Source organism: Babylonia areolata, chromosome 5, assembly GCF_041734735.1.
Source record: "Babylonia areolata isolate BAREFJ2019XMU chromosome 5, ASM4173473v1, whole genome shotgun sequence".
NCBI classification, from domain to species: domain Eukaryota; kingdom Metazoa; phylum Mollusca; class Gastropoda; order Neogastropoda; family Buccinidae; genus Babylonia; species Babylonia areolata.
Genome location: NC_134880.1, coordinates 5,704,677 through 5,720,210, shown reverse-complemented (window position 1 = coordinate 5,720,210; position 15,534 = coordinate 5,704,677). Strand labels below are relative to the sequence as shown.

General features: G+C 45.3%; 1 protein-coding gene across 1 annotated transcript in view; it reads left to right on the top strand.

Annotated features, from left to right (window-relative positions):
* Positions 1-11,684, top strand: part of LOC143282564 (uncharacterized) — a 54,348-nt gene extending 42,664 nt beyond the window's left edge. The window contains exons 14-18 of the mRNA XM_076588253.1: positions 695-782; positions 3,604-3,732; positions 5,155-5,271; positions 8,595-8,777; positions 11,519-11,684. Coding sequence (XP_076444368.1) covers positions 695-782; positions 3,604-3,732; positions 5,155-5,271; positions 8,595-8,777; positions 11,519-11,643 — 642 coding nt within the window. The 3' untranslated portion in view covers positions 11,644-11,684. The remainder of the gene's footprint in view (positions 1-694; positions 783-3,603; positions 3,733-5,154; positions 5,272-8,594; positions 8,778-11,518) is intronic.
* Positions 11,685-15,534: the final 3,850 nt, after the last annotated feature.

Genomic DNA, 15,534 nt, shown 5'->3' with positions numbered 1-15,534 from the left:
ACTAATTACCAACATACCGTCACACCACAGAGTAACTTGACATATGTATTAATTACCAACATAATGTCACACCACAGAGTAACTTGACATCTGTAATAATTACCAACACACCGCTACACCACAGGGTAACTTGACATCTGTACTAATTAACAACACACCGCTACACCACAGGGTATCTTGACATCTGTACTAATCGTCAACATACCGTCACACCACAGGGTAACTTGGCATCTGTATTAATTACCAGCATACCATTACACCACATGGTAACTTGATATCTGTCTTAATGACCAACATACCGTCACACCACAGGGTAACTTGACATCTGTACTAATGACCAACATACCGTCACACCACAGGGTAACTTGACATCTGTACTAATTACCAACACACCGTCACACCACAGAGTAACTTGACATCTGTACTAATTACCAACATACCGTCACACCACAGGGTAACTTGACATCTGTACTAATCGTCAACATACCGTCACACCACAGGGTAACTTGACATCTGTATTAATTACCAGCATACCATCACACCACAGGGTAACTTGACATCTGTACTAATCGTCAACATACCGTCACACCACAGAGTAACTTGACATCTGTCCTAATTACCAACATACCGTCACACCACAGGGTAACTTGACATCTGTACTAATGACCAACATACCGTCACACCACAGGGCAAGAAATGGAGGCGGAACGGAGAGAGGGTTGAAATGAACGCTGACGGTCGGCCCCAGTGCACTGCTTTCAATGGACGGAATTCCCGTCAGGGTAAGTCGAGTGACCACAAAGACCCAAACACGCGTTTATAGATAGATAGATACATAGATAGATAGATAGATATTTTTCTTTCTTTTTTAAGGTCCAAAGCATACGTTTTCTTAAAGGTCCCAAACACACCAAACACACTACGTTCTTAAAGGTCCCAACCATACGTATTCTTAAAGGTCCCGAACACATAACTTTTTTAAAGGTCACAAAAACATGTTTTCAAAGGTGTCTATTAAGTTTTAAAGGTCCTAAACACATGACTTCAAGGTCCCAGCCACACGATTTTCTTCAAAGTCTTAAACGTATACTTCCTTAAAGGTCCCAAACCAAAGGCTCTTCAACACGTTTTTCTGTGCAAAAACGTTTGGGAACACATCGGAGCATCCTTGTAGTACATATTTTGGTAACACATACAAACTTTTCTGTCATCAACTGCTTTTTGAGTCATGTTTTTATGAGATGTAAGCAGAAACACTCATATTCGAAAAAAAAACCCAAAAAACAAACAAACAACAGCAACAAAAACAAAAACAAAAATGTTGAATTGGCACTTTCTGAGCTTCGGATTAGCTGCCATTTCTCAAGATTGACTGTTAAACCTCTTAGCTGTATCATCTGAACGATTAGTTTTAACCGTCAATCTTGAGAAATCCAAAGGGATCATGTTCAGGAAAGGTGGACATCTTCAAACGAAAAATGGCTATTGAAAAAACAATAAGCTAGAAGTTGTGAATAGTTACAGATATTTAGGACTGACATTCTCTACACGAAATAGTTTAGTAGCGGCTCTTGAAGAAACATCGATAAAAGCAAAGAAGAAGACATTAATAATATTTAGAACGTTACGTAGAATCCACTGTAACTCGACAGATGTGATTTTAAGTTGTTTGATTCTCAAGTAGTTCCACCTTTAATATACGCAGCACAGACATAGGGATATATGCAATATGCACAGATAGAAAGAGTTCATCTCTTTGCTTATAAGAAATGTCTTCATGTCCCAATTAAAACAGCAAATGGTATTGTTTATGGGGAACTTGGTCGCTATCCATTGTTCATTAACACCATCATAAAAGTAATAAGATTTTAGTTTCGTATATTAAGACAACCCGATAACTTGTATTAAAAAATCAAAGAAAGATTTTAACATGCTCCTATCATTGCACGAAAAGGGCACAGTGACATGGGTGTCGCAGGTGAGGAAAACCTTATGTGATAATGTGTGGTTGTTTGGTTGTGAGAGAGAGAAAGGTGTTTCTTTTTTGAATTGCGTGAAAGATTATTTAGTTCTTTTTGTCACCGCTGGAAAAACCACATTGATGAGAGCGAAATGTTGAGTAGTTTGGGGAATGTGGAAAGAAGGGTACCGGAACGCTCTCGCACAACACAGAATAGGTGTGTCTCAATTAAAGATGCATCGCTATCGGTTTGGTATGACAAATGAAAACATTCTTTGCCCTGTGTGTACTAAGGAGCCAGAATCAGTAACTCACTTTTTGTTTGATTGCCAAGGTTACTCTGATATCCGTAGGAAGCATTTCCCTTGTTTCACCCTTTATATTGGCACAGATAAATTATTTAATGTTGTCTCCTCAGATCAGTTAGTTTGTCAAAATTCGTTTTTCAGGCCTTTAGGAAAAAAAATATTAGCAGAAAAGCTCTAGAATGATTTCACGGCGTCATGAACAGACGCAACCAGTGTGTGACCCACTTCAAACAGCATGCAAATTGATCGTTTCCATTCGCGTTAACGTATGTGTTTATTTTACATGCGTTGATAGGCATGCGTGCAAGTGTGCACACGTAGAGTATGTGTCTGTGGGAGTGCGTGGGTGGGTATGGGAGTGTATATGCGGGCATGTGTGATTCGAGTGTGTGTGTGTGTGTGTGTGTGTGTGTGTGTGTGTGTGTGTGTGTGTGTGTGCGTGCGTGATGGTGTGTGTGTGAGAGCGTGAATATGATTGTGTGTAAGGGTGTGCGTGTGGGGTAGGTAGGTATTAGAACGTGAGTGTGTGAATGGATGAGAATGACAAAGTGTATGTTTGGATTGTTGTTTGTTGTGTGAAGGGTGAGTGTTTGTGCCTCTGTCTGTATGAAGGCTGAATATAATTGACATGTGGCATTTTTGAATGAAATCTTTTTTTTCTTCTTCTTTTTTTTTTTTTTTTTTGAATGTATATTCTCACAAATGTCATGATAGGAGCTTTTAGCCTGAGTCATTACAGTAGTTCAGGGTTCTCTCTCTCTCTCTCTCTCTCTCTCTCTCTCTCTCTCTCTCTCTCTCTCTCTCTCTCTCTCTCTCTGTTTGTCTCTGTGTGTGTGTGTATGTGTCCGTGTGAGTCTGTGTGTGTGTGTGTGTGTGTGTGTGTGTGTGTGTGTGTGTGTGTGTGTGTGTGTGTGTGTGTGTGTGTGTGTGTGTGTGTGCGTGTGTGTGTATGTCTGTGTGTGTGTCTGTCTGTGTGTGTGTGTCATGTGTGTATGTGTGTGTCTGTGTCTGTGTATATCATGTGTGTCTGTGTGTATTATGTGTGTGTCTGTGTGTGTCTGTGTGTGTGCGTGATTCGACTCCACACCTCTCCACTTCATTTATTGTCATAAGATCCCTAAGGATTAACAGACACAACAAAGAACACAAGAACGAAGAAAGAAACGGCCAATCTGATACGCATGCAATGAAGTCCGTATTGTATTTGGCGTGTGTTCGTGTGCGCGCGGGCGCGCGCGCGCGCGCGTGTGTGTGTGTGTGTGTGTGTGTGTGTGTGTGTGTGTATATATATATATATGTGTGTGTGTGTGTGTGTGTGTGTGTGTGTGTGTCCAGGTGTGGTGGCGCAGGCCAGGTGTTGCCAGATGACAGGTCTGAGGTGTAGCTACAGGGCAGCAGGTCCCTCCTTTCCCTTTGATGGCGCTAAGGCGGAGGCCAGGTGTGCTCCTGGGGACCTGGCTTTGGGTAATGACACTTCTTCTGTTGACGGTGCTTCTGTAGGTGTGTTGTGTTGATTGTCTGGTGTGACCGTGGAGATTAGCACTTGACTTACAGGTGTGATACAAAGTGTGTGACCATAGTGAAGCATGGCACGTGACTTCGGATGAAACGATAAACCGAGGTCTCGTGTGCAGCATGCACTTAGCGCACGTAAAAGAGCCCACGGCAAAAAAAAAAAAAAAGAAAAAAAAAAGGTTGTTCCTGGAAAAATCCTGTAGAAAAATTCACTTGGATAGGAAAAACAAATAAAACTGCATGAAGGAAAAAAAAAAAAAAAAAAGGGGGGGTGGGGGGTGGCGCTGTAGTATTGCGACGAAATCACCCTGGGGAGAGCAGCCCGAATTTCACAAAGAGAAATATGTTGTGATAAAAAGAAATACAAATGCAAATACTTACAGGTGTGATACAAAGTGTGTGACAATTAAGCAGGGCACGTGTCTTGCAGATGTGATATACAGTGTGTGTGGTGATATACAGTGTGTGAGGTGATATACGGTGTGTGACCATGAAGTAGGGCACGTGACATACAGGTGTGATATACAGTGTGCGACCATTAAGCAGGGCATGTGTCTTGCAGGTGTGATTTACAGTGTGTGTGGTGATATACAGTGTGTGAGGTGATATACGGTGTGTGACCATGAAGTAGGGCACGTGACATACAGGTGTGATATACAGTGTGCGACCATTAAGCAGGGCACGTGTCTTGCAGGTGTGATTTACAGTGTGTGTGGTGATATACAGTGTGTGAGGTGATATACGGTGTGTGACCATGAAGTAGGGCACGTGACATACAGGTGTGATATACAGTGTGCGACCATTAAGCAGGGCACGTGTCTTGCAGGTGTGATTTACAGTGTGTGTGGTGATATACAGTGTGTGAGGTGATATACGGTGTGTGACCATGAAGTAGGGCACGTGACATACAGGTGTGATATACAGTGTGCGACCATTAAGCAGGGCACGTGTCTTGCAGGTGTGATTTACAGTGTGTGTGGTGATATACAGTGTGTGAGGTGATATACGGTCTGTGACCATGAAGTAGGGTACGTGACATACAGGTGTGATATACAGTGTGTGGCCATGAATCAGGCACATGACATGCAGGTGTGATATACAGTGTGTGACCATTAAGTAGGGCACATGACATGCAGGTGTGATATACAGTGTGTGACCATTAAGTAGGGCACATGACATGCAGGTGTGATATACAGTGTGTGGCCATTAAGTAGGGCACATGACATGCAGGTGTGATATACAGTGTGTGACCATGAATCAGGGCACGTGTTTTGCACGTGCGATGTACAGTGTGTGACCATGAATCAGGGCACGTGTTTTGCACGTGTGATATACAGCGTGCAACCATTAAGCAGGGCCCGTGACTTGCAGGTTGCTCGGTGCACCAGCCATTCCCGGACAGCGACGGGGTGAAGCCAGGACCTGACCTGGGCAGCTGTGTGGCACAGAGCGGACCTCCTGCCTCCGATTGCCCTGAACGGCGCTCTGGTCAGTGCTGCACAGGAACGCCTGACACCGCCAGACACGATGTCACATGACCAGGCAGAACACCACACCATGTGACACCATGAGACACTACGAGACACCATGAGACACCACGAGACACCACGAGACACCATGACACACCTTGAGACAAAACACCACACCATGAGACACCACGAGACACCATGACACACCGTGAGACAAAACACCACACCACGAGACACCATGACACACCGTGAGACAAAACACCACACCATGAGACACCACGAGACACCATGAGACACCACACGACACCATGAGACACCACGAGACACCATGACACACCGTGAGACAAAACACCACACCATGAGTTACCACGAGACACCATGACACACCGTGAGACAAAACACCACACCATGAGACACCACGAGACACCATGAGACACCACACGACACCATGAGACACCACGAGACACCGTGACACACCTTGAGACACCATGACACACCTTGAGACAAAACACCACACCATGAGTTACCACGAGACACCATGACACACCTTGAGACAAAACACCACACCATGAGACACCATGACACACCTTGAGACAAAACACCACACCATGAGACACCACGAGACACCATGAGACACCATGACACACCATGAGACAAAACACCACACCTTGAGACAAAACACCACACCATGAGACAAAACACCACACCATGAGACACCATGACACACCATGAGACACCATGACACACCATGACACACCATGAGACAAAACACCACACCATGACACACCATGAGACACCATGACACACCATGACACACCATGAGACAAAACACCACACCATGAGACACCATGACACACCATGAGACACCATGACACACCATGACACACCATGAGACAAAACACCACACCATGAGACACCATGACACACCTTGAGATAAAACATCACACCATGAATTACCACGTGACACCATGAGACACCATGACACACCATGAGACAACACGTGACACCATGACACAATATGACACACCATGAGACAAAACACCACACCATGAGACACCACGAGACACCATGACACACCTTGAGACACCATGACACACCATGAGACACCACAAGACACCATGACACACCACGAGACACCATGACACACCATGAGACACCATGACACACCTTGAGACAAAACACCACACCATGAGACACCACGAGACACCATGACACACCATGACACACCATGAGACACCATGACACACCATGAGACAAAACACCACACCATGAGACACCACGAGACACCATGACACACCTTGAGACACCATGACACACCACGAGACACCACAAGACACCATGACACACCATGAGACACCACACCACACCATGAGACACCATGACACACCATGAGACAAAACACCACACCATGAGACACCACGAGACACCATGACACACTATGACACACCATGACACACCATGAGACAAAACACCACACCATGAGACACCACAAGACACCACGACACACCATGAGACACCACAAGACACCACGACACACCATGAGACACCACAAGACACCACGACACACCATGAGACAAAACACCACACCATGAGACACCATGACACACCATGAGACAAAACACCACACCATGAGACACCACAAAATACCATAAGACACCGTGACACACCACGACACATCACGAGACACGATCAGACAGAACAGCACACCACGGGACGCTATGACACATCACGACACACAACAAGACACCATGACACACCATGACACACGATGAAACACCACGAAAAGCAAAAAGACCAGTACACACAATCAGCCAGAATACCACACCACACCACCCTACACCTAACCACACCCACCCCATCCCACCCCACACCACACCACACAAGCACATCACACCACACCACACCTAACCACTCCACACCACATCACACCACCCCACCCCACACCGTTCCACCAGACCCCAACCCACCCCACACTACACCACACCTAACCACTCCACACCACCCCACATCACTCCACACCACATCACACAACGCACCGGAGAGATGCACACATTTTTTTTTCTGCTGGTCTTCCAGGAGCCTGCGTGTTCTCCTGCTGCCGAGCGACGGTGGTCCTGGACTGTCACAAACACTCTTAACCCATCCACCAAACACTGCACCACACCACACCACACCACACCACACCACACCACACCCTCTACTCCACACCACCACACCACTCCACACCACACCCTCCACTCCACACCACTACACCACACCACACCACACCATACCCCTCCACTCCAAAACACCACACAACACCACTCCACACCACACCACACCACACCAGACACCACACCAAACCACACCACTCCACACCACACCAGACACTACACCACACCACACCACCCCACCCCACACCGTTCCACCAGACCCCAACCCACCCCACTCCACACCACACCACACCACTCCACACAACCCCACATCACTCCACACCACACCACACAACGCACCGGAGAGATGCACACATTTTTCTTTTCTGTTGGTCTTCCAGGAGCTCACGTGTTCTCCTCTTGCTGCCGAGCGACGGTGGCCCTGAACTGTCACAAACACTCTTAACCCATCCACCAAACACTGCACCACACCATACCCCTCCACTCCACAACACCACTCCACACCACCACACCACACCCTTCACTCCACACCACCACACCACACCATACCCCTCCAATCCACAACACCCCACACCACCACACCACACCACACCATACCCCTCCAATCCACAACACCACTCCACACCACCACACCACACCACACCATACCCCTCCACTCCACAACACCACACAACACCACACCACACCACACCAGACACCACACCACACTACTCCACACCACACCAGACACTACACCACATCACACCACACCACACCACACCACACCACACCAGCACACCACACCACTCCACCCCACCCCACACCACACCAGACACCACATCAGACACCACCCCACCCCACACCACACCACACTACACCATCCCACCCCACACCACACTCCTCCACACCACACCACCCTACACCTAACCACACCCCACCCCACCACCCACAACACCACACCTAACCACACCACACCACCCCACTCCACACCACCTCACCCCACACCACACCACACCACACCAGCACACCACACCACTCCAGACCACACCACACCACACCACTCCACACCACACCACACCACATCACACCACCCCACACCGCTCCACCAGACCCCAACCAACCCCACACCACACCACACCACACCACTCCACACCACACCACACAACGCACCGGAGAGATGCACACATTTTTTTTTCTGTTGGTCTTCCAGGAGCCCACGTGTTCTCCTCTTGCTGCCGAGCGACGGTGGCCCTGAACTGCCAGACAAAGAGGTCACGGCGGACAGGGCGGAAAGAGCGGGATCACCAGTGGGTCACCTGTCCGACTGACCACACCATGACCGGCTGTAACGCCTTCGGGGAGCTGGGACGAACGGCCGGGGTTGTCATCAGCGGTAAGAGCTGTGCTGCCGTTCCCCTGTCAGTGCACTGGTTCGTGGAGGGTCTGCTAAAATAGGGCGCACGTCCTTGTATCTTTTTTCTTCAAAGCAGGTGCGAGAATGAATTTGAATTGCGTCGATATGGCGTTTCGCTCTCCCACAGAAAGAAAAGACAATCATGAAAGACGTAGAAATATATGGATGGGGCAAGGAGAAGACTCCATACAGCGTAAGTGCAAGCTACGAGATCTGAAACGAGCACAATAATGACACGAACACCCAGATGACTTCAAACATTATCTACGACACGCTCATATCTCCAATTCTTATCGGACAATGTTATGAATGGCCCCAGGACAGAACTGTTGCAAATAATGGGGGTTCCAATAGGAAACAAAGCACAAAAGAGGACATTATCATATATATAAACGGTTCAGCCACCACAGATCAGTCCGGTTTGGGATGAACTGAAGAGCAAAAAAAGTGAAATTTATCTTGGAAGATAATGCTGTGTACAAAGTCACATCCTTCAGTCTAACGACGGAAGCTGAAGCAGTGACAAATGCTGGCCAGTGGCTGACAGTTATACGTATGCCTGTAAATCTACATGCCATGATTCTTTGACTCTTTGAACCCGCTACAGAAAATGTACAGAAAGATAAACATGCGCACATTATCACATGTTGGGAACAGACATTGTATAGAAATACAAACATAAACACAATATCAATTATAGTGAACAGACATTGTACAGAGAGACAAACACGCACACGATACAATGTATAGTGAACAGACATTGTTTTGAAAGACAAACACGCACACAATACCACATATCGTGAACAGACATTGAATAGAAAGACAAACACGCACACAATATCACGTACAATGAACAGACATTGTACGGAATGACAAACACACACATGATATCACGTACAATGAACAGACATTGTATAGAAAGACAAACACGCACACAATATCACGTACAATGAACAGACATTGTACGGAATGACAAACACACACATGATATCACGCAAAGTGAACAGGCATTGTGCTGAAATACAAACATGCACACGATATCACGTTTGGTGAACAGACGTTGTGTAGAAAGACAAATGTGCACACGGGCACGTGCGCAATGCAAACACATACATCCTTTTCTTCTTATGTTTTTTTTAGATTTTTTTTATTTTTTTTTTTACTGAAAGTGTAGCAAAATTATAACATATCACTGGAATTCAGGTAGAATTAAAGCAACCACCTATTCGTTGGTTTAGTCATTTGCTTATCCATCCATTCATCCACCCATTCATCCATCTGTACAAACACCCATCCGTTCATCTACAATTTCATACATCAACACACCAGTTTTCCCACTCATTTATCGATCCATCCATCTAACCAATCGATCCATCCACCCAACCAATCATCCATTCATCCATCCCTCTGCCAACGCACCCACCCATCCGTCTTTTCAATCAACCATCCACCCGTTCGTCCATCCACCCGTTCCTTCATTCATCCAGTCTTCCTTCCGTCCTTTACTGTCTCCATAGGCCGTTCCTTCATTCATCCTTTCTTCCTTCCTTCCTTCATTCTCTCCACAGGCCGTTCCTTCATTCATCCGGTCTTCCTTCCTTCACTGTCTCCACAATCCGTTCATTCATTCATCCTGTCTTCCTTCTTCCTTCACTGTCTCCACAGGACGTTACTTCATTCATCCTGTCTTCCTTCCTTCCTTCCTTCCTTCCTTCCTTCCTTCCTTCCATGTCTCCATAGTCCGTTCCTTCATTCATCCTGTCTTTCTTTCTTCATTCTCTCCACAGACTTTTCCTTCATTCATCCAGTCTTCCTTCCTTCCTTCCATGTCTCCGCAGTCCGTTCCTTCATTCATCCTTTCTTCCTTCCTTCCCTCCCTCCACAGGCCATTCCTTCATTCATCCTGTCTTTCTTTCTTCATTTTCTCCACAGTCCGTTCCTTTATTCATCCTTTCTTCCTTCCTTCCCTGTCTTCACAAGCCGTTTCTTCATTCATCCTTTCTTCCTTCCTTCCTACCCTGTCTTCACAGGCCGTTCCTTCATTCATCCAGTCTTCCTCCCTTCCTTCAATGTCTCCACAGGCCGTTCCTTCATTCATCCAGTCTTCCTTCCTTCCTTTAATGTCTTCACAGGCCATTCCTTCATTCATCCAGCCTTCCTTCCTTCCCTCCCTCTCTTCACAGGCCGTTCTTTCATTCATCCAGTCTTTCTTTCTTCAGTCTCTCCACAGTCCGTTCCTTTATTCATCCACTCTTCCTTCCTTCCTTCCCTGCCTTCACAGGCCATTCCTTCATTCATCCGGTCTTCCTTCCTTCCTTCACTGTCTCCACAATCCGTTCATTCATTCATCCTGTCTTCCTTCCTTCCTTCACTCTGTCCACAGGCAGTTCTTTCATTCATCCAGTCTTCCTTCCTTCCATGTCTCCACAGGCCGTTCCTTCATTCATCCAGTCTTCCTTCCTTCCATGTCTCCACAAGCCGTTCCTTCATTCATGCAGTCTTCCTTCCTTCCATGTCTCCATAGGCCGTTCCTTCATTCACCCAGTCTTCCTTCCTTCATTCATTCTCTCCACAGGCCGTTCCTTCATTCATCCAGTCTTTCTTTCTTCATTCTCTCCACAGTCCGCTCCTTTATTCATCTTTTCTTCCTTCCTTCCTTCCCTGTCTCCACAGGCCGTTCCTTCATTCATCCAGTCTTCCTTCCTTCACTCTGTCCACAGGCCAGGGCGAGCTGACCCGATGCCGGGTCACCCAAGGTCACACCCTGCCCAAAAATAGCAGAGGTGCCCGTGCTTACGCCACATGCTGCCGCCCTGAAAACACTGTGCTCTCTCGGACGCCATAGTCTGCATGACGTCATCGTCCGTGTGACGTCTGCCTGTGACAACAGGACATCAGTCGGCTTGGGCAACTTGAAGTGTTTGAATCGTTGTTAAACTGAGAGCGCCGAAAAGAAATGTCTGAAACTGTCAATGGTTCTTCAATCTTTTTTTCGTTGTGCTTGATGATGTGCGTGGTCTGTGAAATATTGTCACCATCATTGTGTTATCGATGTGTGTGTGTTGTGAAATATTGTCACCATCATTGTGTTATCGATGTGTGTGTTGTGAAATGATATTGTCACCATCATTGTGTTATCGATGTGTGTGTTGTGAAATATTGTCACCATCATTGTGTTATCGATGTATGTGTAGTGAAATATTGTCACCATCATTGTGTTATCGATGTGTGTGTTGTGAAATATTGTCACCATCATTGTGTTATCGATGTGTGTGTGTTGTGAAATGATATTGTCACCATCATTGTGTTATCGATGTGTGTGTTGTGAAATTATATTGTCACCATCATTGTGTTATCGATGTGTGTGTGTGTTGTGAAATATTGTCACCATCATTGTGTTATCGATGTGTGTGCTGTGAAATATTGTCACCATGATTGTGTTATCGATGTGTGTGTTGTGAAATATTGTCACCATCATTGTGTTATCGATGTGTGTGTTGTGAAATATTGTCATCATCATTGTGTTATCGATGTGTGTAATGTGAAAGATATTGTCACCATCATTATCTTGTTGATGTGTGTGTTGCGTGTTACGTCAATAAAGGTTTCTACTAAGTCGTTCAGTCTGGCTTACTTGTCTACATCAGCATATGTCTCCACTAATTCATTCAGTCTGGCTTAGTATATTGTAATCATCATTGTCTTGTTGATGTGTGTAATGTGAAACGGTATTGTCATCATCATTGTGTTGTTGGTGTGTGAATTGTGAATTGATATTGTCACCATCATTGTGTTGTTGGTGTGTGTATTGTGAATTGATATTTTCATCATTATTGTGTTGCTGGTGTGTGTATTGTGAATTGATATTTTCATCATTATTGTGTTATCGATGTGTGTATTGTGAAATGATAGTTTCACCATCATTGTCTTGTTGATGTGTGTAATGTGAAAAAAATAAGTTTTCGTCATCATGTCGTATCGTTATGTTATATCATTGTACTGTTAGTCACAACATATCTCTGTGACATTCGGGCCAGCGCTTCGCAACAAAGCAGCGCCACCGTATTGTGTTTACTTCTTTTTTTTTCTATCTGCTAGTATGATGTTTTACGATAGAAAGAAGAAGAAGAAGAAGAATGATAACAGACAACTTCAGTCACTTCATGGTGTTATTTGCCCAACAACATATTGTCATATTTCCTGATGATTATGAAGACACTTTCGGGCCACTGGGCCGTGTGTGTACAATGACAGGTGGTGCGGGGGCAATGGAGGCAATGAAGAGACCAACTCATTCAGTGTGGCTCAGTTGTCTACGTCAGTAAAGGTTTCCACTAACTCATTCAGCCTGGCTTAGCTGTCTATGCCAGCAAATGCCTCCACTGACTCATTTAGTCTGGCTTACTTGTCTATGCCAGCAAATGCCTCCACTAACTCATTTAGTCTGGCTCAGTTGTCTATATCAGTAAATGTCTCCACTAACTCATCAGGCTGGCTTAGTTGTCTGTATCAGTAAATGTCTCCACTAACTCATCAGGCTGGCTTAGTTGTCTGTATCAGTAAATGTCTCCACTAACTCATCAGGCTGGCTTAGTTGTCTGCATCAGTAAATGTCTCCACTAACTCATCAGGCTGGCTTAGTTGTCTACATCAGTAAAGGTTTCCACTAACTCATCAGCCTGGCTTAATTGTCTGTATCAGTAAATGTCTCCACTAACTCATCAGGCTGGATTAGTTGTCTGTATCAGTAAATGTCTCCACTAACTCATCAGGCTGGCTTAGTTGTCTATATCAGTAAATGTCTCCACTAACTCATCAGGCTGGCTCAGTTGTCTACATCAGTAAATGTCTCCACTAACTCATCAGGCTGGCTTAGTTGTCTGTATCAGTAAATGTCTCCACTAACTCATCAGGCTGGCTTAGTTGTCTGTATCAGTAAATGTCTCCACTAACTCATCAGGCTGGCTTAGTTGTCTGTATCAGTAAATGTCTCCACTAACTCATCAGTCTGGCTTAGTTGTCTGTATCAGTAAATGTCTCCACTAACTCATCAGGCTGGCTTAGTTGTCTGTATCAGTAAATGTCTCCATTAACTCATCAGGCTGGCTCAGTTGTCTGTATCAGTAAATGTCTCCACTAACTCATCAGGCTGGCTTAGTTGTCTGTATCAGTAAATGTCTCCACTAACTCATCAGGCTGGCTTAGTTGTCTGTATCAGTAAATGTCTCCACTAACTCATCAGTCTGGCTTAGTTGTCTGTATCAGTAAATGGCTCCACTAACTCATCAGGCTGGCTTAGTTGTCTGTATCAGTAAATGTCTCCACTAACTCAGGCTGGCTTAGTTGTCTGTATCAGTAAATGTCTCCACTAACTCATCAGGCTGGCTTAGTTGTCTGTATCAGTAAATGTCTCCACTAACTCATCAGGCTGGCTTAGTTGTCTCTGTCAGAAAATAGTGTCCACCAACTCATTCAGTCTGGCTTACTTGTCTATACCAGTAAATGCCTCCACTAAGTCATTCTGTCAAGCCTAGCTGTCTATGCCAGCAAATGCCTCCACTAACTCATTTAGTCTGGCTTAGTTGTCTACGTCATTAGGTGTTTCCACTAAATCATTCAGTGTGGCTTAGTTGTGTACGTCAGTGAATGTCTCTGCTAAATCATTCATTCTGGATTAGTTGTCTATATCAGTAAATGTCTCCACCAACTCAGTTAGTCTGGCTTAGTTGTCTACGTCAGTAATTTTTTTCCTCTAAGTCATTCAGTCTGGCTTAGTTGTCTATACCAGTAAATGTCTCCACTAAGTCATCAGGCTGGCTTAGTTGTCTGTATCAGTAAATGTCTCCACTAACTCATTCAGTCTGGCTTACTTGTCTATACCAGTAAATGTCTCCACTAAGTCATCAGGCTGGCTTAGTTGTCTGTATCAGTAAATGTCTCCACTAAGTCATTCATTCTGGCTAAGTTGTCTATACCAGTAAATGTCTCCACTAAGTCATCAGGCTGGCTTAGTTGTCTGTATCAGTAAATGTCTCCACTAACTCATTCAGTCTGGCTTACTTGTCTATACCAGTAAATGTCTCCACTAAGTCATTCATTCTGGCTAAGTTGTCTATACCAGTAAATGTCTCCACTAAGTCATTCAGTCTGGCTTAGTTGTCTATACCAGTAAAATGTGTCTCCACTAAGTCATTCAGTCTGGCTAAGTTGTCTGTGTCAGTAATGTTCCCATTAACTCATTCAGTCTGGCTTAGCTGTAAATGCCTTCACGGAGTCTACAGTCTGGCTTTAGTCTAGTCATTCACTGGTTCAGATGATGATAAAGGTTCAGTGTGCTACATGTCCTGGGCGCACTGAAAAGGAAGCTTTTGCAACAAACATGTCCTCGGGCAAAATTCTGTACGATAATTTCACTCTCATAGGTACACAAGTATATGCATACACTCAGATTCAGTGTTGTTGACGTCTGTCGTCATGGCTGTGTCAGCTTCAGTGTTGTTGACGTCTGTCGTCATGGCTGTGTCAGCTTCAGTGTTGTTGACGTCTGTCTACATGCCTGTGTCAGCTTCAGTGTTGTTGACGTCTGTCTACATGCCTGTGTCAGCTTCAGTGTTGATGACGTATGTTGCCATGGCTGTGTCAGCTTCAGTGTTGGTAACGTCAGTCTTCATGGATGTGTCAGCTTCAATGTTGTTGACGTCTGTCGTCATGGCTGTGTCAGCTTCAGTGTTGTTGA